This window comes from Lontra canadensis, unplaced genomic scaffold (assembly GCF_010015895.1).
Source record: "Lontra canadensis isolate GAN:19392208 unplaced genomic scaffold, GSC_riverotter_1.0 scaffold21, whole genome shotgun sequence".
In the NCBI taxonomy this organism is placed as follows: domain Eukaryota; kingdom Metazoa; phylum Chordata; class Mammalia; order Carnivora; family Mustelidae; genus Lontra; species Lontra canadensis.
The window spans coordinates 7,676,415-7,702,291 of NW_022631015.1; the positions used below are offsets into that span (position 1 = coordinate 7,676,415).

The following is a 25,877-nucleotide window of genomic DNA, read 5'->3' on the forward strand; positions in this document are numbered from 1 at the left end:
CAGTAAGCCCCTACACCACCTTGGAGCTGCCTACAGCTGGTGGGTCTCTCTGGTCCCGAAACCCGGGCCTGGGAAGGCTCACCTCAGCCCTCTGGCCCCGGGGTGACAACCACCAGAACTGTTGTAGGAGTTAACAGAATAGTCAGGACAAGCCTTGTGGAACTTTCCATGCCCACATTTTCTGCGGGAGACATCAAGTCTTTGTGATGCCCTAACTAAAGAAGTCTCGCAAGGGGTAACAGAAGCATGGACACACACACACACACACACGAGATTATGGCACCAGCATTCTCTTACTCAGGCACGTGTCAGAAGTACCATTGCTTTCAGGATGGCTGACCTCTCGCAAGGAGAGGAGCATTGACAAAAACAGCAAGGCCAGGGGTGGACGTGGAGGTATCTTCCAGAGGTGTGGGGTTTCTTCTGTTTTTAGATCTGCTCCAAGCTACTGACCAACCAACCACATTATGAAGAAGTTAGTTTTGACCTTCAGATCAGAGGAGTATCACTACTGTCACCTTTCCAGGACTCGTGGGCAGTCCCAAACAATGCTTTAGGTGATACGTTCACCAGAATCACTCAGGAGCCAAAAACAGCTCAGCAATTTGATTTTCCTCAACTCTATTTTAGTCTCAAAGGAAACCATTTAGATTCATCAAGAGAAGGGGAAAGGGGATGACTGATCGCCACAGAAAATATTTAGTGAAGGGATCATGACTTATGTGTTTACTTAGAGAAACTCAGAGAATCTGTAGAGTGTGTTGGCTTAAAAAACACACACACAAAGAAGAAGATACCGCAAGTTTAGTACATTCAGCTCTCTGAAAAACCACCACGTGAGAGTCCACAACACCTGCGTGACTCGGCTCCAGCAACCGGGGCACGCGAGGCCGGGCAACTGGCGAGCGGGCGCTACAGCTCGTCCCTGGCCTGCCGGAGGACAAAGTGCTGCAGCGAGTCAAGGTCTCTGCCTCCGTTGTGCTCGCTGACCTTCTGCCCTCCGCGGAAAAGCAACAGTGTGGGATAGCCTCGTACCTTCAAAAAAACAAAAAAAACAAGTATGAAGACCAGTGGTCCAGGTCACACACAAATTGCTTCTTAAGTAAAACCAGAGAAACTCCTCAAAAGTTGTGACCAGGAAAGTCTATGGTTAAATTTTTAAAAGGTACAGACCATTTGAAAAGTACAAGGAAGCAAAGCCTTGGGGCTCCTCACTTTCCCGTCCAAGAGCACAATCGAGATCAGTGTCAAAGGAAGGACTTGCCCCCAAAAGGAGAGCTTCTGGAGCTTTCTTGCACAGACCATCACCTGGGGCCCCAGTGAACAGGCAAGTTCTGATGCAGCAGGTCCAGCCAGGGCCTAAGACTGCATTTCTGACAAGGAGTGGTGGTGACATCCAGCCACTCCGTGGGCCGCACTGCTTGGTAGCAACAGCCTTGAGAATATGCATTTTCCAGTGCAACAGCAACAATGAACTTCTTTTCTGAGACATTAAGGAATGAAAAAAAGGGCAGCTTCTAGTGAGAAGTAAATGTCCATGCTACATCTAGCCTTTTTTTTTTTCCTAAATATTTTATTTATTAAGAGAACATGCACTTGCAAGCAGACTCCCTACTGAGTGTGGAGCCCAAGGTGGGGCTCGATCCTGAGATCATGACCTGAGCCGCAATCAAGAGTCAGATACTCGACCCCATTGAGCACCCAGGCGCCCCTAAGTCTATTCTCAAGCGAATAAGGTAAGAAGCGCCAGAGCCTCACAGGGCTTTCAGAAAACAATGCAAAAGTGAAAACGTAAATTGCAAATCTCTTGGGTGCTCAGATCGTGCTATCAGCTCCGGAAGCGGCAGAAGTTAAACAGAAAGACCCAAGCACAGGCTCGCTTGCTGGGACGGCCCTTTCAGGAGGAAGTTCAACTGTTTCCCTTATTCGACCATGGACTTTAGAACACAGGCTTATGTCTGAAAAATAAGCCACTCAGAGGCTTGAGACGAAGGCTTAGGTCAGCTGACTGCTGGGCCAGCCGGAGAGGCCGTGGAGGTGGCACCCTGTTCCCAAGCCCGGACTCTCATTACTGCCCGGACTTGCGTGCGGACAGCAAGACCTCAAATCCCCAGTGAACGGTGGATCGCTAATGGGAGGGAAAGCCTTTCCTTCAACAGAGCATCCCTTTTGCTTTTCAAAATGAGAACAAAGCAAGAACTTCAACAGGACACGAGGAACACTGGTGGAGAAGACAGGGGCAGTGATGGTCGCTGGGTAGGGCCCAGAGGACAGCTCCATGTGGGTGTGCTCCCCACGCTCAGCCCCCGGGGAGGCCTTTCAGCCACATGTACCCACCGAGTACTTGCTGCAAATGTTCCGCTCTGCAGTGCAGTCCACCTCGGCGATCTTGACCTCTGCCAGACCAGGGAATTCCTTTCTGGAGAGCTCCTCCCACGTCGGGGCCAGATTCTTACAATGACCACACCTGGGAAGGGAACGACGACGGCTTTGTGGGAGTCCTGGGTCACGCTCCCTCACCTACAGTTCCCTGCCAAGCCCAGCCCTGTGTCTCTGTGTGAGGCAGTCGCCAATGGTATAGAAATTTATAAAACATCAAATTCTCCCACTGGGTGCACTAATGTTTCCTCCTCCTCTGTCCCAAACAAGGAATTCAAAGTCAGTCCGAAGTAGACTTTTGGATAACCTAGTGGAAGCAAGCTGGTCTGGAAGCAAGTTGAGATTCTGAGACCCTGTCCAAGAAGTGGTGACCAGAGCTAAGTGGCCTACAAATGAACCAGACACAACATGAGCACAAGGTGATGGACAGGAAGCAAAACCAACTCCACACATTTTTTTTAAAAAGTGCTTCATTTTAGAATTGATCGCTATAGTCTTGAAATTTTAAGACAATGTAGAAGCTTCCCTGAGCACCTGTCCTCCTACCCATTACTTGATCCATATAACTTCAGGGTTTTATTAAAAAATAGAAAATAATAGATTTAAAAACATCATTGAGTAGTGTTCCTATTTTTCTTTAAAGATTTTAGAAAGAGAGCAAGCAGGGGGAGGGGCAGAGAGAGAGGGCGAGCATCCCAAGCAGATCCCTGCTGTGTACAGAGTCCAGCATGGGACTTGATCTCACAACCCTGAGATCATGACCTGAGTTGAAAGCAAGAGTCAGATGCTTAATTGACTGCGCCCCCCCTTTTTAAAAGATTTTATTTATTTATTTGGCAGCGAGATAAGAGAGCACGTGTAGGCAGAGCAGCAGGCAGAGGCAGAGGGAGAAGCAGGATCCTCGTGAGCAGGAAGCCCGATGTAGGGCTCGATCCCAGGACCCTGCGATCATGACCTGAGCTGAAGGCAGCCGTTTAATTGACCGAGCCCCCCAGGCACCCACCTGTTTCTATTCTTTAAGGATAAACACTGACAAAGCATGGGAGTCATGTGCTCACGGACTTGTCTGCCACTGTGGTTTCTCCTGAACACTGAGTGGCACCGGCTATAGAGGAGCTTACTTGTGTCTGTTTAGAAATAGAACCTCACACTCTCCTTGAGACTCTGCTCTTGTAAGTGGATTGTTTGTGAAGACAAGGCATTCTTCCCATTTTACTGCTGAGAAAACTGAGGGTCAAAGGAAAGAAAGGGCATGCAGAGTGACAGCCGTGTAAGTCTCGGCACCTGCCATCATCCCCACTTCAGGTAGCCCTGGTCACAAACTGGCTGTCCTCCCTTTGTACCCTGGTCTCCGAGGACCATGAGGCGCAAAGATTCTGGTAACTGGGTAATGCATGGAATGGCCCCACCAGATCTCTACTGGGCTTCTCGACAAGGTCCAAGAGACTAAGTAGCAAAGCTACATCGTGATGTTCGTGGTTAACCAAAAAAAATCAATCTACTTGGGAAACGACAGATACCACAAAATTCAAGTTTTATATGGCCATCCTAACTCTCCATTTTCATGTTTTCCCCAAAACACAAGTTTGAAATACACTGACTCATTCTCCATAAATAACTGTTTATGAATACCAAACCTCAACCGAGTGGAACAGAGGCACAAACAACCCCCTTTTATTTCCTACGACAGAACCCACGTGTAAATGTAGCATCTGCCCAACACCGAGCCTAGAGTGCAGGCCGATGAGGGGGAGACGGTGATGGACTCGAGCGCACTGGGGCGGAGCAGTTTCTAATTAAACAGCCACTTACCACGGAGCATAAAACTTAACGAAGGTTATTCCTTCTGCAATGGTGTCCTCGAAGTTCTTTTCCGTGAGTGCCAACACGGTGCCCTGCAAGGGAGGGAAAAGCCGTGGCAAACCTGCATCACTTAGAGCCGGGCAGGGCCATGCTTTGGGGTGGCAGAAATACAATTCCGTAATCTTTTTAAAATGCTGTCATGCAAGGTCATACAAAAATACAGAACTCACATATCACAAGCCACACAAGAAGGGCCCATGAGTCATCACAGGCTCCCCAGGTCCTGAGCCCAGGAGATGCTTTGAGAAGGTGGCAAGACCCAAGCCAGCACTGCCCCCGGCCAGCCTGAGCGGGTTCCGGTGCAGCTGCTGCTGTCTGGGGCCCCAGGGTTGGGAGCAGGGGACTGTGCGGCCCCAGGCTCGGAGCCTCCCACACCGACAGGAGGAGTCGGACACCCCCACGGAGCAGCCCCCCGATGTGGGTGCACAAGTGATCTCCCCAGCTATCTGCCACCTGCTCTCCCAGCGCGGCGATCTGTAAAAGTGACCTTCTCTGTGTGCTGACCTCACAGCTGACGGCCGCCCATCCACAGGCGAGGACGTGTGTGCTACCCATCACAGGCTGCATTCTGTCTTTGAGTTCAAAGGGAATGTGCAAACCGTTCATCTCCCCTCTGGCTGGAGGGTGACAGGGGAAGGTGCCACGGGGCCGTGTGCTCTAAGGCAATCTGGTCTTGACGGTTCTTCACAGAATTACATCCACGTGTTTCTCCAGAAACGGATCCGCGACTGTCTCCCAAGAGCAAGACTGTGAGGATTTACCATGTGGCTAAACGTACCAGGCCTGCTCCCCTCGAGTCTGGCATCGAGGAACGCGTGGCAGCGACGGGGAGGCAAAGCCATCGAGGGCCGCGGCAGCGCGCCACCACCTGTCTTTATGTCCAGAAACACGACGCCACGCTCACTGAAAGACCTACTTCGTGCCGGAAAACTAACAGAAACTGGTCTGCATGTGACGCAAACCCCCAAAGGACAGAATTATATTCAATCTGGGATGCCCTTCAGAGCCACCATGACACACACACTCCCCTAACATACGTGGTCGCAGCTACTACAAAATCGTTTGTTTGCTTCTTAAACCAGAACTTCCACTTTGAACGAACACCCAGGTAGTCTCCCACCTAAGAATCCCACTAAGGGACGGGCTGTGGGGTCGAGGAGGCCCATTACTGTCCCCACTCCAGGCTGGGGCAGATGACTCGTTTTTTTCCAATTCCAAACCACCAGGGCTCAGGGAACGATGGACCCAGCAAGTCAGGATCTGTTAAGTACATGCTGAGGGGTCACGCTCACTGCGCTGGCCCCGCGGTACCAGGGCACACTGCCCCCTTCTTTGCCGATCCCCTCCTGGTGTCCCAGCTAAGAACTTGGCCTGCTATGCTGTGTAGTTATAGAAACTGAAGGAGCAACGTGAATATTCTGTTCTGGAAATAACGATAAACAGACCTTACGGTTCTTAGCGAGGCCACCAAGCACAGTTTTCCTGGAAAGACATTATTTTGACTTTCTCTAAAGAACGTCCTTTCCACCCACAGCTTCAGCCTTGGCCTCCACATCCCCACCTGACTGCAGACACACACACCTGCGGATGTCGGCTCCAGAGCCCCATTTAACCGGTCAGCGGCCCTCCCCACCCACTGCCACCACAGCCCTGAAAATCAACAACTCAACCTGCACTCCCCGCCTGCTTCCCCGCCCCAGCGCTTCTCTCCCCTCCCCGGGTCCCAGCGCCCACTAGGTCTGCCGGAGCCCCCGTCGTCCCCTCAGAGGCCACCTTCCCGACTGCACTCAGGAGAGTGGGGCTCCTTAAGCTTCCTGCCTCTGCCCCTCTACCCCCGGCCACAGCCTCCATTCGGGGTGTCTCCTCATCCTGTTGGTCTAATACACTGGTTTTCCATGTCTTTCTGCCAGGCAGGCATCTAAAATGCAAATCGGTCAAAGGCCCCCACTGGCTCCCAGTAAGTACAGGGTGAAGGTCAGAATCCTTGGCTGGCCGACAACGTCCTCCACGACCCGTGTCCTACACCTCCGCTCTGGCCTCCCGCACCGCACCCCTCATCCTCCTCTTCCCCCTCCCTCCACCCGACTGCTGGCCGCCTGCCCCAAACGTGCCCGGCTGAGTCACACCCACGTGCTTCTGCTCACGCTCCCTCCTCTACTGGACAAGCCTTGACTCTCCGGCAAACACCAATTCCCCTTTCAGCTCTTGGCCGCACTTCCTACCCATCTGCCCCCAGCTCTCTCAGCCCACCATGACCGGCCAGGCACACACACGTGGGGACCGATTGCGTGCGTCCTCCTCTGTCGGCCCCACCAGACTCAGCCCCCTTCACAAGTAGGAAGGTGGTCTTATTTGCTTTGGTTTCCTGGTGGCCAGGGACAGTGCCTGAAACATGCTCAATAAATGCACATGTGAATCTAGAACCTTCCGCTCTCTCAACGCAGACTGCGTGCCTCAGCAAAGGAAACGCGCTAGGCCAGGCTGCCTCTCGGTTCCGGGGCACCATCCTCGCTGCGGCAGATCACCCGGGGCCTCACCAAGGGTTCAAGTCCAATTACCACAGCAGGTGATGGAAACAAACAGAAGCGGGGCGGGGGGCTACCTGACGGCAGCCAACTTTCCCAGCAAATGCCCTCAAGTACAGTGGTTACCGAATCAAAGGGATGAGCTTCCCAGAGCTTCTGCCACCAAATGCTCTTAGGATGGGTCTCACATCTATTTCAGAGACGCTCCTTGCTTTAGACCTTACAAGCATGTGAAAGTGGCTGAAGAAAACTTCACGTGTGAAAGTTGACTGCAGCCAGACCCCCTGTTGTCGTGCGGCCCGGAGCGCGGGAGGACAGTGCCCTCCAGGGGCCGTGGCTGGCCCTCCTGACCGCAACAGGCACCCACCTGGGCCACAGGCTCAGGGGCCAGCGCCGGGGCCTCTGAAGGCTGGACGCTCTCTGGGGCCTCCGGCTCTGTGCTCTGCAGCTGGGAATCCACGTACTCCCGCAGGGACTCCAAATCCCGCTTTCCTTTGTACTGGTCAATCTGTCCGAGGGAAGAGCCACACAAAAATGCAGTCAATCAGACACTTAATGCTCTCACTCAAACCTCCTCCCGGCCCGCGCACCCATGTGAGACCTCCATCAGGTGTCTCCCCGGTGGGGGTGCGAACCGTGCCACGTCTGCACGCTCAGATTTACACAGGAGGGTGCAGATGGCAAAGCAAACATTTTTGCTTTGGTGACAGCTACAGCGCCTGTCTTCCGCAGGGATCTGGTCACGAAGTTGGAGCCCGCTCCAGCAGGCCAGCAGCAGACCGTTGGCCTGGGTGAGCCCCTTACTGGCAGCCGGCGTTAACCCCACTCAAAGGTCATTCTGGATTATGCTAGTGCTCACTTGAGCAACTGAAATGTGTCAAAACAGCAGGATGACTGACGGGTTTTGTCAACTACCCAAATCTTATCAAGTAAGAGACACTTTTTCATTATTATGTCTGCCTTTAAACCAGTGCCCAGCAGTCCACAGGGGTACCTCGCCACAGCCCACTTGGACTAAGAGAAACGCCAGCTCTCCACACCACAACCTGAAGACGTACCTTTTGTCCGTCTCGGAACCACAGAAGAGTAGGATAGCCACGAACTTGGTTTCCCGAACAGAGTTCATAGTGCTGTGTACAATCAACCTAAAGACAAAGTAAGACCACATTCACCATTTGTTTCCTCAGGAAGCTTCCTGACACGTGGGTTACCGGACACTCCAGACCTCACGTACCTGGCTTGTGGCACCTCCCCCAGCAAGGTGCAGTCTGGGGAGAGACTCCCTAAAAGCCAGCCCAGATGACACTGAGCTAAGGGGGCAGGGGATGAAATGTCCTTTAGAGAAATGACATACTCAGCTCACCTAAAAATGCTGATGTTTAGGAAGTCACATTCTACCTGGAGCTGGTTAGCAGCTGGGGGAGAGGAGCCTCCCCTCTCTCATAGGAGGGGAAGCCTGGTCATGTGTGACCGAGGCCCACGCCAAGGCTAGCCTGTGTCCTCTCACGCCCAAACTTGGAGAGTTTTGGAATCAAGTAGAAGCAAGGAGTCAGTTCTAAATAGGAGTATTTGGTATAAAGACAACTGAAAAGATGTCAAATTAGGATTATAAAACGTTCTTAACTCTATTAGCTCAATTTACCAACTATCGCAGCTTTTTAAATTTATTTCATTTAAATCTCATCAAGATTCTGCCTGTTCAACACTTTCATGGAACACTTTATCCTAAGTCACTTCTTCTTTAACTCCTACTGGCATTAAGGTCAGCTATGTGGGACACTCAGTTGTTCTTCACCACGTCTACGAAGTAGGATAGAAATACCACGTTCACATGTAAGACTGGAAGTCAGCAGTTAAAGTATTAAAGGGAAATCTCAAATCTGGGTGGGGGGCATTCCAGGGTCCCATCTAACCTGGCCACAGGCGTGTCCAGAGATGAAGGGCCACAGCCTGGATGGGCAGACTGGGTCCGCTCATGCCTGATTCTATGAGAAACCGTTACTGACATGAGCTCGAAATAATCTCCCATAAAAATTCAAAAAATAATTTAAGGATACAAGGAATTGAGAAGATAGAGGACAAGAAAATTATTACTTCCATGAAATGTTCAATAAATAAAAAAGTACCACACACGTAACTAGAACACGTAATTGGAAGTACTTAACAGGCAACAGTGAAAACAGTGAAAATCCGCTGAACTCACAACTATTAGAACTGACCAGGTATTTGATCTGTGCCAACCGTCCTACTAGGAACCTGACTTTCATCCACACCACGCACCACCAATCAGGTCTCCCCGTGATTTTGCAAAGGTGGAGACTGGGGTATGGAGAAGCGGCCGCAGGCTGGCTGGGCAGGTCTATGCGGTTCCTGAGCTCACACTCTTGACCATCTCCCTGCCCTGGGCAGAGCATCTCACTTAGTGCAGTTCCTGGACATGCAGCATTACTTCTGTATACAAATCAGCCCTTTGGCAAAGTAAAAAATGAGATTTTTGTAAAAGGAAACCCATGCCTGGATGTCTGGTGGGTGCCAAAGGCAGGGTGAGATTAAAAGTGTTTGATGGCCCAGGAGCTGCTCTGGATATTTCCAGAAAATCCACTTATACAGAAGTTGTTAGACGGTACTCCTGGCTTCTCTCTGCCAAGTGGGGAAAGCTGGAAAGACTCCCGGGCAGCAGGGAAAGCTGGGGCTCACCAGAGCGGGGGGGGCCTTCTGCAGGCCTCTGTGAGCACGGAGCCGGGGCTCCTCCAGGTGACAGCTCTTGGGTGAGGTCAAACGTGGATGGCCTCCAAGTCCGGCCAGTGAACATTCACAGGCTGTGCCCCATATCTTTGCAGAAACGGCTCTGGGGCTGCCAATTCAGAATTGGCCATTGCTTCAAAATAAACAAAGGAGCCAGAGCCATAATTTATCTTTAGGCTGTGGAAAAGCCAGCACATTTGAAACCAGGCTGCCATCTGTGAAGGTGAAATGAATTATCAAGTGGCACACTAAATGGAATTAATAAATCAAGTTTGCGACTTTGCACACAGAATGAATAATGGGCTACTCTGCTAATTAATCCAGCCAAAGGCGGTCTATTTCCAGTTTAATAAGGGCTTTCACTTACCTTGCCAATCTTGACAGTTTCAGAATGTTCAAGGCCCAGGGCCAGCTGCTCCCAGGTTGGAGCCAGAGCTTTGCAGTGACCACACCACGGAGCGAAGAACTTGATAAAGTGGTCGCCTTCACGAAGCGCCAGGGCAGAGAAGGGAGAAGGAGGTAACTGACGTCATCCCTTGCTAGAGACTGAATGGAAGCATCTGATCTTTGTCCCGCTGCCAGTGTCAGTGCGTACCCTTTAACTGGCAAAACGTGACTCAGTCGAATAAGTCTGTATCTGTGAGTTCACGGGATCCTCAAAACAAAATCTACTCTGCCATCTCTGGAGGACAATAGGGAACAGACTCAGTATTTGAAGAACCGGCAATAACGGGGAAGGCTCGGGCAATGATCCCATCTGTCTTGTGCAAACTGCGCCACTGGAAAACTAGCTGATATGTGAGAGCAAGTCTCTTTCCTTAAAACAATGAAGGAAGGAGGTTTTAATTAGAACATCAGCATCTGGCAACCCAAATAAATGAACGGACTGAGGGAAACGTACTTAAACGCACCACGGGGACACAACTGGCCAAGTCCAGACTGGGAATTCTACAGGTCTGATGACCCACGTGCTCAGCCACCAGGACGCACGGAAGAAAAAGAGATGTTGGGGGGACGCGTAGACTGGGACTCAACAGAGACGTATGTGAAAGAAAAAACAAAGTAAACTGCAGCGTTAGGAATGCACATTGGGACGGTGAATGACACAGGGAGGAGAGGCTGGCAGTTTTAGTCCCTGAACCGGACTGTGGTTACAGAGCGACCACTCCATCACAGTTCACTAAGGTCTATGTTTTCTGTATCTGTGTTTTATTTGACAATAAAACAGAAGGTTTTAAAACCTGAGTAACACTCCTTTGGCTAGAAGAACAAAACACAAACCCACACAAAATCATTATCTGGATACTGAAGATTTTTTCTAGGCTCTTCTACCTTGACCAGCCGATGACCTAAAAGATGTCAGGCTGAGACCAGACCCGAATGAGGGTGTGCCTGGGGAGGGAACAAACCAGCTAGCACCAAAACGGGATCCACGCTCCCAGAAGGACGCTGCTATGCCACACACTCATGGCAGTTTTCTCACCACAGTGGGAACTCGTTTAAGGGAAATGGTGAAAACTTGATTCAAAAAATGAGCAACGGATCTGCGAGGCTGAAGCCATGTCTCTCTGGACAGGCACAGCCCTGACTAACCCTGTGCTGTGAGGTGGGGTTGGGATGTCTGGGAAGGCCCGACTAGAGGAGCGGGGCAGCTGTGAGGGCGGGAGGCAACTGTCGCTCTCTGAGGACAGAGTCTCCTGCAAGCAGCTCAAGGTGGCGCTTCAACAATCCACCCTTCAGGTGTGACTTGCTTAGGGAGGGACCCATCTGGGCTCGTGGGGTAACCCCTTTCGGGGAAAACACCCCGAAACTCCACAGTCCGCGCCCTGGTCCGAATAACCACCTTGGACATGCAGGAACACGCTGACAGCATCACAGACACTCCTGCGGACCCTGAGTGTGGTAGGTCTCGACTCACAGCGGTATGAAGTCACAAGGCCAGGCACAAGTTTAAACCCTTTTCGTGATGCTTCCAACCCAGTGTTCCGGGAGGATTTCCCTCCGTGGCAGCATTTGAGAAGAGAGACCAGGAAGGCAGCCGAATCTGCTTTCAAGTCAGTCGGTGCTGAGCCAACTGTCCAGAAATGTGTGACCAAAGGACCTACTCGCCACTTATGTTAGAGATCGTATATAGACCGTTTTGATATTTAGGGGACCGTTTTCAAAAGAAAGAGAAGTGATGCAGAAAAATATTTTAGCTGTCAACGGATTCACAAGTTATAATGGTCCCGCTAAATTCGAAGTTAAACACGTAAGAGAGCTTTTGTTTCTGCCCCAGGGCAGTAAGTGTATGATTCACGTTAATATAAACAAACTTTCCTATCCAAGGACGCACTGTCCAGCTGGTGGACAAATTCAGTGTGCCTGCTCACCTGTGAGCTTTCCACGACCCAAGGCTTCGGCTAACACTAAAACTGGCATTTCTTGAAGGACACAGACGAAAGGAGAAATCCTTTCCAAGAGGAAAAGCACTGCACAAGGATGTTCACGGGTCTCGAAGACAGAAACCATGGCTCAGTGCCACAGATGTCATCCGCGGGCCCGCGAGTGCCATCAAGGAAAAGCCCAGCAAATCGAGCAGTGGTGAACGGTCAGTCGTTCTGAGAGGTGTGTATCCCGCCAGGAACAGCCGTGAGAGTCACCCAACATACCTTGCGCCACGTGCAGCTCAAAGTTGCTCGCCGACAGCTCGTACAGTCCCTGCTTGCGCTCAGGGGCTCTGGGAGGTTCTGCTTCTGGCTCTGGTGTCTAACAGGGAGAAACAAAACAACAGTCATTGGGTTTGTATGCAAAGGCAGAGTGAAACCCACTGAGGAGGTGACCTGTGTCCGTCTAGAACCTTCTACAGATCTCCTCCCTCATCTGACTACATCAAACCTTTGTGGGATGCTGCTGTGTTGAGGGAACCCAAGGCAGGAATGGACTCTCAGGGCTCTGGACCCTTTGGCAGGAAGCCCCTCAGCAGCCTTACCCTGGGACTGGCACTCAAGGCAGCGGGTGACCACCGTCCCCACCCCAACCTGCCCTCTGCTGCCCCCAAGCCCAACTGAACAGAGCAGGCAAACCAAAAGGGCAGGCCCAGCCCACACAGGCACACTGCCCTGTTGTTCACAGTGTGACCTCAGATTCCACGGGGGAACGCAGGATGATGTCCCTGGCGGGCTGCAGCGCCCGCAGATACAGAAGCGACCAAACACACGGAGTGGAGAAGGAGAAGCGTCAGCGGACGGGAGGGCCCGGCGCGCCTCAGTGCACACAGGCGGTGGGTGATGAGACCGTGAAGGGCTGGTAAAGGGACAAACGGGGCAGGAGGGAGGACAAGGCAGGCGCCCGGCAGGCAGTGCCAGAGAAGCATAGAGTTGCACTCTTTAGTTCACACCACGGAGTCTGGGACAGAAACCCGCAACACGGGAGTGAGAAGCAGCTTTTCAAAGGACGCTTCTGCCAGCATCTGAGCAGGCACCGTCGTGTGCAGCTGGACGGTTACCACAGTACCACATGACTCCCGACCGCGCAGCTCCACAGCTGTGGCCTCCAGCCAAAGCGACTCAAGGGTGACAAAAAGATCACATAGTCACCATTTTGCTACAGACACATGGATGCAGGTTACTCAATTTTCTATCTGGCAGCTCATGTTTCTCTGAAAAAGAATACTGGGGCGCCTGGGCGGCTCAGTCAGTTAAGCACTGCCTTTAGCTCAGGTCAGGATCCCGGGGCCCTGGGATCGAGCCCCGCTTCTCTCTCTCCTCCCCACTCGTGTGGGCACATGTGCGCTCTCTCTCTCAAATAAAAATCTTAAAAAAAAAAAAAAAAAGACAAAGAATATCCCAATTAAATCATTAAAAGTTTAAAAGTGCTGACAGCTCAAAGCTGTGCAGAGTTGTAATCAGAAAGCACCAGGAAGATGTTCATGCAGCTGTGGGCCTGTACAGACGTGCAAAGTGCTAGGTACTTCCACAAAAAGATGCCCAACAGAATGGTGACTAGAGTCAGTGAGTTCCCAGAAGGTAAGAAACTCCATGTCACCTTTTGTAAGATAATCAAAGGGCTTTCCGTATTTTTCATTGTTAAAGTGCTCATATACAGCACTGAGGGGGCACTGTCACTTCCTGGGCCCCATGGCTCGTACCGGGGCAGCCCCACTGCCTTGGCAAGAACGTGGTATGTCACAGACACGAGCACACAGGCACAGACACGGACACACTCTCACCCTGCTGCTCACAATATCAGCTTACAGATTCTTAAGAAAGTGACCAGGCAATATTCATCAACAGCCATAAAAGAAGTCTGCCTTTTTTTTTTCCCTTTGCATTGCAATTTCATGTCCAGTAATAGATTCTAAAAACATCACCCAAAAGTAGGAAAAAAATGTCTTTTACAAAGATTAACATGTTCCTTATGTATCTCTCATTAAAAAATTATAAATAACCTAACTATCCATTGACAGAGAAGAGTGGAATTGTGGCAAATCCACATGACAATATAAAACACTATCAATATAAAGATGTAACCATATAAAAATATTGTTTGTGAAATGAACCATGTTTATATGACTAACCGTTTAAGAAAAAAAAAAATACAGAAACAAACAGGGCAATCTCAAAGTTGGAAGTAGTGGGTCTTCTTTTGAGCTTCTTTAATATTGCCACAACACTAGGGAGGTAATCTAAATTTATCCTATTTCCATATACAACATCATCAAGTTACTTAGGTACAGATAGAGATGAAGAACTTTTTAAAAAGTTTCCACATACAATAAAAAGCAAGTTCTTTGGAAAGAATTTTCGGTTTGCAGTATCAGGTTTGAGTGTTTGAACTTTCCTCCAATCAGGCACATTGCCACTGTTTCCAGCAATTGTGGGAGATCTCTACTGCTGACACGGGGATCCCACGCAGCCATGTCCCTTCCGCCTGGAGGGGACACAACCCTTCCCCTCAGCCCTTCCTAGCCTGCCATGGGGCTGCCACCACCCAAAAGGGGAGCTTGGGGCACCAGATGAATGCCTTCTGCCATCCTGATACTGGCTACTTGTTTCCTGAATAAAGTCATCACAGAAGGCTGGCTTTTTGGTGGAAAAAAATATTGACAAAAAATATAAATGTATCTTGAAAGGTTCTTTTGAGACTATTAACCCCTCTTTAAAAATCCTCCAATCAGAGAACAATTTCACAGAGGAAACAATGTGTAGTTTAAATCTATATGAAAGTTCCACCTGCTCATGTAACTCTCTGGCCATGACAAAGATGCAAATCGACTCTCTGAGAGGTCTGTGGTTTTCCCTGTTACCTAAAATTAGATAAGTCTCTGCTTCACACTCACACAATGCCATGCAGGTAGAGGGAAAACGACACCCGAGTAGCAGGTGGTTTTCTGATGAAGCAGGACATCTACACAGAATGTGGGGGAGGGGGGCAAGGGACCACATGGTCACCCGGGAAGTGACTCCAGTAGCAGCAGAGGCCCCCAGAACCTGCTGGAACTGCACACGGGCACGGAGCCCCTTCAAGGCAGGAGTGCCTACCTCACCCGACAGAGCGGCCTGACTCAACTGTTCCACTGAGATAACACGGAGAGACGTCAGATGCTCTCACCGTTTCATCTGAATCACCCAGCATGGGACACTGGTCATCCTCCCAGACCCTAATCAACACACGGCCACAAACCGTTCCATCCCAACCCAGCCTCCGTGGGCCTGAGCACTGTGCATTAAGTAGAAGGCACCACACACGGAGGGACACTTAATGGTTTACGACCATAACGATGTGTGACAAAACTAAGACTCCCGACGTTAATCTGAGGGAGAGGATTATGCAATTTTCTTAGTGATCTTCTACACACAGCCATGTCTTTAAACAGTACCTCAGAAATCAAAGTCTCCACCATTTCCTGGTATCATTACCCCCCGTGCAGGGAGGGCCACGAAGACTCTGAGAGCATGAAGGGTATTTATTTGATGACATGCTTGGCAAAGCCAGTGAGCACCTCGGGGACTGAGAGTCCAGGGGAAAAGAAGGGGGCACCCTGTGGTACAGCTCGCGGCAGCAAGAGAGGGCTGAGGTTGGCCTGGACTGGAGTTCGGGCTTAGGCCTGGCCCCGAACCCAAGTCAACCTGTGACGCTCAAGAACTAGTGTCAATTGTATACATGTGGGAGCGGCACAGGGACTGATGTTAGTTAACAAGTAGTTAACTGTCAGTTAACAAGTAGTAAGTGCATATCTGTGAGACATGCACTGGGACAGTCACAAATGACAGTCTCCGAGGGCTGACTCTGCCACCACACGAGGGCCAGGAGGGCCAGTAAGACCGCACAAGGTCGGCAGGACGGGGAGAACCGCTTAAGTCAGGGGAGCGGCACATGGGACCATCTTCATTACCCTCCTCCTCCTCATTCATACATTACGCACACTCTTCTTTCTACATTTATGCATCTTTGAATATTTCCATAATAAAAATCTTTGTAACAGGTCATCTTTTTCCACTGAAGTATGCAAAGCAGTAGAAACAGAGAACCAAAAGTAGACGGTGTGGTTGTGAGGGGCTGGGGGGACAGTGAGGGGGTTCTGGTGTTCAGAGGGGACAGGGTTTGAGTTCTACGTGGTGAGAAGAGGCCTGGGATTGGCTGCTCAACAGGGTGAAGGCACCCGAGTTCATACCCTGAATCTGTACATTTAAAAAATGGCTAAGATCATCAGTTTGGTATCATGTGTATTTTAGCACAGTGAACAAAAACTGGAAGGGAAAAAAAGTTCATTTTTACTTACAAATGTCAATTAGTTCTAAACGAGTAGAAAGTTGCTTTGAAATGGGAGCCTTAATTTTTCAGCTGAACTGGCCTCTCTGTCACCCTGGAGTGTGGAGAAATGAGGGAAGGGAGAGGGTGGGTGCGGGGAGGCTCCCGTGCACTCACCGCGGGCGCCTCGTTCAGTGTCTGCAGCATCCAGTTCTCCAGCGCCTGGAAGTCTCGAGGGCCCTGATACTTCACAGCTTCTTGGCCAGGCTTGAAAAACTTCAAGCTAAAAGGGCGAGAAAGGACAAGACAGAGATTTTTCAACCTGTCAGAAGGGTCTGCGTAGACGGGACCATCCCGCTGGGACGCCGTCAGGGCACTGTGGCCAGGCACAGACCTGCCACCCTGTGCTAGAACTTGAAGAAAAAGGAGAGCGTGTATCCACTTACTCCCACACTTCTAAAAAGTTTCTTCCCTTACTCAAGAAAAGTAAGAGTGAGCAGAACGCATCAAGTCTGTGAGACCGTGAGCGAAACCCCAAGTGCCTTCGGGGAACGGGCCTTGCGAGCCTCTCCCTGCTGGTTGTTTGCCATCCTTCCTAGGGTTTAGAAGTTATTACATTCTGCATTTGTCAAAAAAGCAAAACTGTACTAGAAATAGCACTGTTGTGCAATAAATGTATTCCCAGGCCATCCTATCTTATAAGACAAGATATATCTTGTCATATAAAACAAGAATATCGAGGTTCTGCAAGAATTTACATTTCCAGCTCTGAGAATAGCCTGGACATTGGTTAGTGTGGCCTATGCATTCCCCACAGAGAAGGAATCTTCTTTTCCTCATGTATTAGCCTCAGACGGTATCTGCACATAGGACACAGAGTGCTTCCCTCAGTGCGCGAGCAGAACACTCTGCCTGTGGCCGACACTGCACTTCTGGATGCTGTGCCCTCCCCCTGGTAATGGAGAAACATGCTCCGGATCAGACCTGACAGAAGGTGTCAAGGATGGCGGGAACATAGGGCGGCTGACGGAGGAAATGACACACAAACTAGCATTCTCTGGCCGGCTGTGCGTCGACATCACCCCTCCCTGCCTATGGCACGTGCTGCACGTCGGCAGCTTGGGGTGTGGTAGCCGCTGTCAGAAGTCAAGACATACAGAGATCGGAGCCGTGCGCTTTGTTCTCCAAAGGCCTTAAAAATGAAGGTTCGTGGGGCACCTGGGTGGCTCAGTGGGTTAAGCCTCTGTCTTCAGCTCAGGTCATGATCTCAGGGTCCTGGGATCGAGTCCCGCATCAGGCTCTCTGCTCAGCAGGGAGCCTGCTTCCCCCCTGCCCCCTCCTGTCTCCCTGTCTACTTGTGACCTCCCTCTCTCTCTTTGGCAAATAAATAAATAAATAAATCTTTAAAACAAAACAAAAAAACGAAGGTTTGTGCTGTGCGTGAAAATCAGTGCAGGGGCTGGAATAAAGCATCACAGGCTCCCAGGCCTCACACCCCGCCCCCACCAAAACCAGATCCTGTGACAGACTTAGGGGATGCCTATTGGGCCTCCAGTGAAGGACAGAGGCCCTGCTTCCTCAGTAGCTTTTACCTTTACAAGCCTAAAAAAAAGCCAAACTCTAGCCAGTCCAACGAGAACATCCTAAACTTCACGAACTTTAACACTCCAAGTGACTGGGAAGCATGATCTCACGATTACGAAAGCCCGCACCCGCCCCTGGGGCCTCGGGAAGCTCTGGAAAGGTTATTCTCACAGAGAGCTAGGAGATGCTTCATGCACACAACCCCCCCACCCCCAGCCACGGTCTCTCTTCCAAGGGGCACCTCCCCCACCAGGGCTCCTCAGAGTGGAAAAGGAGCAGAACCCTCAAAACACTGGGAAGGAGCACTATCGAACTCATTCCCCGGGGTGCCTGGGTGGCTCAATGGGTTAAAACCTCTGCCTTCGGCTCAGGTCATGATCCCAGGATCCTGGGATCAAGCCCCACATCGGGCTCTCTGCTCAGCAGGGAGCCTGCTTCCCTTCCTCTCCCTCTGCCTGCCTCTCTGCCTACTTGTGATCTCTGTCTGTCAAATAAATAGATAAAAATCTTTAAAAAAAAAAAAACACACAACAAACCTCATTCCCCATTTCTCTGTGAACATTTAAATGCTGGAAACCTAACCTGTGACTTTTTCTGATTTGGTCACAGATTAGGTGTGTCAGGAGAGCAACACACAAATAAACAATGTTTTAAAATCTCTTCTTGTTGGACTAGAAATCTTTCCAGCCTGCCCAAGCCTCCTTCAGTTCACAGAGCCTAGGGATAAAATTAGGGTTCCCTTTGCAGACCTTCCCGCCTGACCAGGGCATCTGGCCCCAATCCTCACTGTGGATGGGCTGAAGGAGGTGATGGGGAGATGGCCACAGGGTCCACGCCCTAAGGACAGCCCCAAACTTCCACATGGGAGTCTGCTTTCCCTGGTGATCTGTTTGTCTTTCAAGGAGACTGCGGGAGAGAAAACCTCCATGTGTGGGTCACTCTGGAAACCTGTGATCAAGGTCCTAGCACCACAGAGGAGGTGGTGTTACTGGCTGATTTGTGTCCCCCGAAGCAGATCTGTTGAAATCCCAGCCTCCTGTCCCTCACAGTGTAGCCTTATTTGGAAAGAGGATCTTTAGAGAAGTAAGCAGGTGACAATGAGGCTATCAGGACAGGCCCTAGTCAGGGGTCCCTAGAAAAAGGGGAAAATTTGGCCACGTAGAGAGAGACGTGCTGAGAAAGACAGCCCCGTGAGGACAGAGGACGGGGTGCAGCCCCCACCAGACACTAGGGAGAGGCAAGAAAGGACTCCCCTCTGGGTTTCGGAGGGGTTACAGCTCTGCGGATGCCACGACGCTGGACTGCTGGCCTCCCGAGCTGTGAGACAAGAAGTTTCTGTTCTCTTCAGCCACCTGGTGTGTGCGCTGGGTTCGGCACGGGCAGCAAACCTCCTCTGGCCCTGCCTGGCTCGGTTTCCCCAGAAGATGCAGACTCCTTTACCAGCTCAACAACGGTGACCTCAAAGCACACTGAACCTCCCCAGGAGCGTGAGAACCCGAATTTCCTCCCTGTGCAATCCTGTGTTTCAGTTAAAGGAGCCGGTGACTCCACAGGGCGTGCTTGCATCCGAATTCGTCATCTCCATGTTCATCATCTGATGCGCCTCCCCGAGACGGGCCCCACGCCACAGGAAGCAGAAGCTCCCACAGGTCAGTACACGAACACCCCAACGGACGCGTTCCACTGCAGCACGCCCTGCCTCCTGCATTCTAGGAGGAAAAACCTGTTCTCGGGCACTTGTGCAGGGCTGTGAGGGTCATAGAGTTCCTTCCCCAACAATGTTCAGTGTCGTGTGAGCACACTGCAGTTCTGTAGAAGGACACAAAACCAGTGCACGGTGTTCCTGGAGAGACCGTATCTTCTAAATCAGGACACATGACTCAGTGTGCCTCTTTTAAAATCTGTGAATAACAGGGCACCTGGGTGGCTCAGTCAGTGGAGTGCCCCACCATTGATTTTGGCTCCAGTCATGATCTCAGGGTCATGAGATCGAGCCCCACAGCAGGCTCGGTGCTCAGCACAGAGTCTGTCTGCTTGTCCCTCTCCTCTGCTCCTCCCCCTGAATGCTCGCGCTCTCTCTCTCTCTCTCTCTCAAATAAATAAATAAAATCTTTAACACCTGTGGAAAACATCTGTGGGGTAACTGATGTTGCAGCCAGACAGCTCCTATGACCGGGTCCAGGTGGAGCCTTCTGCTGCGCCTTCTGATGCCCGCTACCACTTGGCCTTCTCAGCCTATCCCAAGTCCTGTCTTGCTTCCAAGTGGTGTGGCTGGTGGCATACGCCACATGGCCACCACAGCCAGCTACTTAAGAGTGGAAACGACAGCTGACCATCTCGGTTGCCCCTCCACTTTGAAAGCAACAGGCTCTCAGCAGGCAAACCTCTATCTCCTCACCTGGTCCCACTACTCACTGATGGCTTCTTTGTCTGAGCTGAGTCTCCTTTAGAGGTGAGGCTATGGAGCACAAAACAATCATACCTCCAGGGTTGGTACACTTGGTAGGAAAGTTTCTCTCTAGTGATATGATCTGATCTGAATGATGGCACCCAGATTAGCAGCAGTCACCAAAGACCAAGAACTCCAGTGCCCTTTACGAAAATGCCAAATTTCCAAATGTTAGGGAAGGCCTTAACATTTACTGGGTATGCTCAGATCAGTGTTTGCAAATGTGCTATTTCACATACCATGAAATCATGCATCAACATCCTCCTTTACACTCAGGTTAAACCGCGTGGCCAGGGCTGCACGATAAGCCACCGGTAGAGCTGGGTTTCAGACATGGCTTCTAGGTTCCAGTGCAGAGCTCCTTCCCTTTTTCCGTGCTGCCTCTCGGGTTTGAAGACAGGCCCAGGTTTTATAAGAATTTACTCCATTCATCAGTTTGAACAAAAAGTTTGGGAGTTGCAGTGGCCAACCCCCTGCCCCCCAATCTTTTTGGAAACATCATCTTCCCTGTTCAGGAGAAGGGCCCTTCTCTTTAACACTCACCTTGTGGCCAGAGAGGGGCTGCTGCCCTCCTCTCTGGGCACAAGAAGTGTTTCTGGAATGAACACTCCATCCAAGCGGGGCCTTTCAGTGGTGAGCCCAAGCCCTCCATGACAGCAGACAGCTACAGAGCTGGACAGTTACGTCACCTTAAGGGAGGTACGGGAAAGAAAGGCTCCCGAACCCAGGGAGCTGAGTCTCAGACCTTCTTCCATGGCCTTCTAATTGATTCCCTCTTTTGCTTCTCAAGCCAGTTTCCATTTCTATCTCTTAAAACTAAAGAATTTAACTGTCAAGGGAGTAAGAAGCATCGCTTGTCAGAACTTCTGGATCCCACTTTGTCAACTTTCTTTCCAACAGAAACAGCCCCTGTGCTCGTCACGTGGGAAATTACTCCAGGAAGGATGCTTAAGGATAACAGAGTGACCAAAAACTTAAAACTGATGACACGGTACGCTCATCGCATTGAGGGGTGAATGTCACACCTGACAGGACACCAAGGAGGCTGCCCTTTTTGTCACACAAACACATTCCTTATAAATAGGAAAACCCAACACTGATTAATGAAAGGCTTTTTCCAAGCAAAGCAGAAGGAGGCATCTGACAGAGGCAAGACACAGTGCGAAAGATGCTCTTGCCCTAACAACAGGGACCGGGCGCTTAAATTTATCATCTCCTCACTCCTTGGAACTTCGAAACAGGAGACCAAAAGTTTAGCGTGAACTTTCTTTGGCCGAGTGCGGCTGGCAGACAGCTGTGGATAGGCAGGTGATGCAGGGGACGGGGCCCCGCCCACTTACGTGGGGTATCCTCGCACCCCCTGCGCGGAGCACACATCTGAGTCGGCGGTGCAGTCCACTTTGGCCACGTAGACCTTGGCGTCCTCCATGCTGTTGTACTTGTCTCCCAGGTCATTCCACGTGGGCTGCAGCCGCTGGCAGTGTCCACACCTGGAACAAGGGGAGCGAGCACGCTGAGTCCTGGCTCAGAGGCGCCGGCCCCACCTGGACCTTTCTTTCCTCTGCCGCAGGGAAGGACGGCTCACCTTCGGGACACAACGCACTCCCCTGCCTCCGATCCCCCAGGGAGCCCCTGCATGGTTCTCAGCAGGAAACCGAAGCTCAGCAAGATCCTGTGCCCACCACCCGCCTTGCTCTAGCCCCCGCTGCCCTCCCATTTGTGCTCCATACACCTGCACCCACCTGCCCTGGCAGTCTGCCCGGAGCCAAATGATACCACGTGTGGCTTTCTAGAAGGGCCACAGCATGGCTCACCCCTGGAGATCGGTACCTGCTCTCTCTGACACTCGCTCCCTAGACCCACTTGCCAAATTCCTGTTTGCTCTCTCGGTTTAGTTTGGGTGTCACTTCTTCCAAGAAGTCAGTTCTGACTCCCCAGCTGTCTGGTGCCCTGCTCTGCTTCTTCTAGAAAACTCCCTGGCTCCCCCCTCTTCTGCAGCAACTGCTCACCATGATGGCTCCCTTTTAGTCAGGATTCTCTGTACTAAGTAAGTATCTGCAATGGAAGGTGACCTAAAAGTTCATTCAATTCTCCATTTTCTCTCTAAGAAGCGTTATTTGGAAAGGTCTATGGCTACCCAAACTTCTAAGTCTGATGTCACCAAATGTATACTTAGGATATTGACTCTGGATTTACTGGTACATTTTTAAATCACCTACCATTTAAAATAATATATCAACTTGGGATTCTTGCTTTTTGCTACTCTTCCCATTCCTTGACAGCATCAGCATCTCTCCCATCACTAAATCCACTTTTAAAATCATATAACTGATGACCTTCTTTAATTATCAGCTGTCTGCAATGCACTATTTGGAGGCTGTGTGAGCCGGTGCTGGAAACCTCATCTCGAGCTTCAAGTACGGTCAAGAATGATATGGCACATTGCGTTAGTTTTTTTTTTTTTGCTATTGTTGTTGTTTGTTTGTTTTCATTCACCTGGTGTATATTCATGATGTCTACAAAGTAACAAAGTTGCCACATTGCTTTTTTAAAGTAATCTTTAAAGTGCTTGCTTATAAGAACACCCAGGGGCGCCTGGGTGGGTCAGTGGGTTAAGTCTCTGCCTTCAGCTCAGGTCATGATCTCAGGGTCCTGGGATCAAGCCCCATATCAGGCTCTCTGCTCAGCGGGGAGCCTGCTTCCCGCACCCCCCCCACCCCCGGCCTGCCTCTCTGCCTACTTGTGTTCTCTCTCTGTGTCAAATAAATAAATAAAATCCTTAAAAAAAAAAAAAAAAAAAAAAAAACCACCCAACACTTAAAATTGTCAATCTGTCCTCAGACTAACTTCTCAAGAAAATCACTGTTAAGTTTCTTTGCCTTTTTTTTTTTTTTTCTTTGCCTCTTTTCTTTTCTGACAGTGGACGTCCACTATCAGCACTGAACAAGTTTGCTTCTGGCTACTGAGGCTTCCCTGTGCAGCACTTTGCTGGCCAGCCAGGAGAATCCCTGCTTTATAAGAAACTCAAATACAGGATGATTCCCTCTTTTCTGGAAGATAAGAGTGAGGGAAAAGCAATGTTACATGTAAATTATATTGTTATATATTAAGTTATATAATTTAAATAGTGCAAGTGCCATGAAGACCGGCATTGTTCTTTTTACAGCTGTAACAGCTGTATTCCCAGTACCTAGCACATGTTTGAAAGGGACTCAATTTGGCAATTTCTTAGTGATGGATCGACCCACAGGTGCCATGTAGTCAGCGCTCTGGTTTGGGACCCTTGTGGCACCTCTGAGACAGTAGCTGAATTCATTTTGTGGCCATATAATAGAGCAAAGCCACCTGGTCCTCCCAAGGAGGTGTCCCCAGCCTTGATCTCATTGTCACCAGATTCAGCATGACCTGCAACTGGACAGACAGGAGCTGTGGCCTAGTGTTAGCCCAAAATCCACAGCAGTAGCACAACATTACATCTACCAAGTTCAGAGCAAAATATATAGGGCAGGTATTCGTTACATGCCACCCCTGCCCCCTAAGTCACATGTGGGCTTCCGATATACCAGAGACGGAAACTGCAAAGAGATGAGGACCAAGAGGTAGGCCACAGCATATTCTATCTGTGCTCCAATCTGTTCTTAGCTTCTAACTTTTAATGCCATGTTTAAATATTTTGTAACAGACTAATAAGAAGCAAACAAAAACTTTAAAAGTAATTTTCTGTGAGCATCCATCTAAAAAGGAAGTTCCTTAATACCAAGTCCCAGGATTTGCCAGTCTTGTCCCCGACTCGGTCTAGGACTAGTAGGTACTGAGACTCCAAAATTAAAACTTTATTGGCACTGCATGGACTTTAAACATCTACAGGTCAGTTTTTCTTTTAAAAATAAAGAAAAAAAAATCCATGGACTTATTCCACTGAAAGGCACTCCAGTTAACTGGTGTATTTAATTGAAACAGTTACTCTGAGAATATCCCTTCACAGAATAACTATTAAGAGGGAAGGATTTTTTTGTGCTACAAAGTATTTTCCAGACCACTGTAGCCCTAAACCTTCAAGTCCGGCTGGTTTCTGGGAAGCTGAAACACAGTGAACCCCACTGATACATTGTTAATACATGACAGCTCTGACCCAGACCTGCCCCCAAAGACAACTCCAAACAAACTGAAATACAGTAACAGTCTCACTATGAAAAAAAGAGAAAGAAAAAAAAGTTTCCTCCAACTTCCGCCTGCACATTTTCTGAACAAGCCATTTTGCTTGGGCATCTTTCTCTTGCTTCCTACATCCCTTTCCCACATCTCCCTGAGCCTCTCTCTGGCTCTGGGGAAGAATGCCAAATGCTGCAATAAGCCTGAAAACTGCCTTGTGCCCTAGAACTGGCTTTCGGCTCTGCCCCACGAGAACTGCCCTTGGGGGCATGTAGGCCCTGGAAGGAAAGCACTACCTATGCTTGTGTGAACGTCAGGAAGTCCTTCCCGTAAGACAACTACCAGGGAAGGGGCCTCTGGTGTTGGCACAGAGGTCCACACTGACGCCTCCACCGGAGAACCGAGGCAGGAGGAACCCTCTGCTCAGCTCACACTTTCCAGAAGACCAGGCCCCAAGAGAGCAGAGGGGTGGAGGTGCCAGAGGTCAGCCTAGAGAGCACACCCGGCCACACGGAGCTGCCTCGGGGTCCCGGGCATTTGCATTACTCTCGGCTTCCCGGGGTAGCACAGGAACCCCCCCTCTGCCTGGGCCACCCCTTCCCACCTCGTGAACACACAAAGTAGGAAATCCCACCTTTGCGAGTTCTATTTCTCAACTAATCCCTCGTGCAAGGGATCTGCCCTGCCGCGAGCGCACGGAATCCGACCTCCGCGCGTCCCCGGCCGGAACCGGGTGGCCGGCGGCCGCCGCACGTGGCGCACGGGGCGCGGCCGCACGAGCAGGCCGCCGCCTCCGGCCGGCGCAACAACTTTGGGAAGGGGCTGGGGGCTGGGGACCGGCGGGGTGGCCCCACAGGGCGACGCCACCACCCGCCCCTCCCCCGGTCCGGGGAGTCGGGGGCGGGGGGGACCCGGAGCGGGGGCGACCCGGAGCGGGGGCGGGACGGCCTTTCCCGGCTGTCCCCTCGGGGCCCGCCCCCTCCTGCACCGCCCCGGCCGCCCTGCGCCACGTCAGCCGCGAGCGCCCACGCCCCCGGCCCGAGCCCACCCCGCGCCCTTCTGGCCGGCCGCGGCTCCCGGCACCCCCCTGCCCCCCGGCTCGGTCCGCCCCGGCCACCCCCGGCGCGCAGGCTGCGGGGCCCCGAGGAGAGCGGCGCGGCCAGTTACCAGGGCGCGAAGAACATGACGAAGTGCGCGGCGCTCTGGATCCCGTGCGTGAACATGTCGGCCGTGTACAGGTGCTTGGCGTGCGGGTCCTGCCCGTCCCCGCCGTCCGCCGCGGGGGGCCCGTCCGCCGCCGCCGCCCCCGGCTCCTGGGCCCAGGCGCCCCCGCGCCCGCCGCCGCCATCGCCCAGCAGCAGGAGCAGCGGCAGCGCGGCCAGGGCCAGCGGCCAGGGCAGCGGCGGGAGGAGGCGTCCGGGGCGCGCGGGCATCACGGCGGGGCTGGC

At 51.2% G+C, this 25,877-nt stretch overlaps 1 protein-coding gene across 1 annotated transcript; it reads right to left on the reverse strand.

The window, feature by feature from the left end:
- Positions 1-714: 714 nt before the first annotated feature.
- Positions 715-25,877, reverse strand: TXNDC5 (thioredoxin domain containing 5). Its single transcript, XM_032861533.1, has 10 exons — positions 25,597-25,877; positions 21,618-21,767; positions 16,422-16,527; positions 12,164-12,260; positions 9,880-9,995; positions 7,826-7,912; positions 7,135-7,275; positions 4,192-4,274; positions 2,338-2,467; positions 715-1,035 (listed from the first exon to the last, which is right to left on the reverse strand). The coding sequence occupies exons 1-10, from the start codon at positions 25,860-25,862 to the stop codon at positions 913-915; spliced, it is 1,299 nt and encodes a 432-aa protein (XP_032717424.1). The 5' UTR covers positions 25,863-25,877; the 3' UTR covers positions 715-912.

Coding starts and splice junctions, on each gene's coding strand:
- TXNDC5 (XM_032861533.1), bottom strand. CDS start 25,862: ATGCCCGCGCGCCCCGGACGCCTCCTCCCGCCGCTGCCCTGGCCGCTG. Junction 16,528..21,617: donor GGGGTGCGAGGATACCCCAC/GTAAGTGGGCGG, acceptor TCGCCCTTTTAG/CTTGAAGTTTTTCAAGCCTG. Junction 1,036..2,337: donor ACATTTGCAGCAAGTACTCG/GTGGGTACATGT, acceptor GTTTTTTTGAAG/GTACGAGGCTATCCCACACT.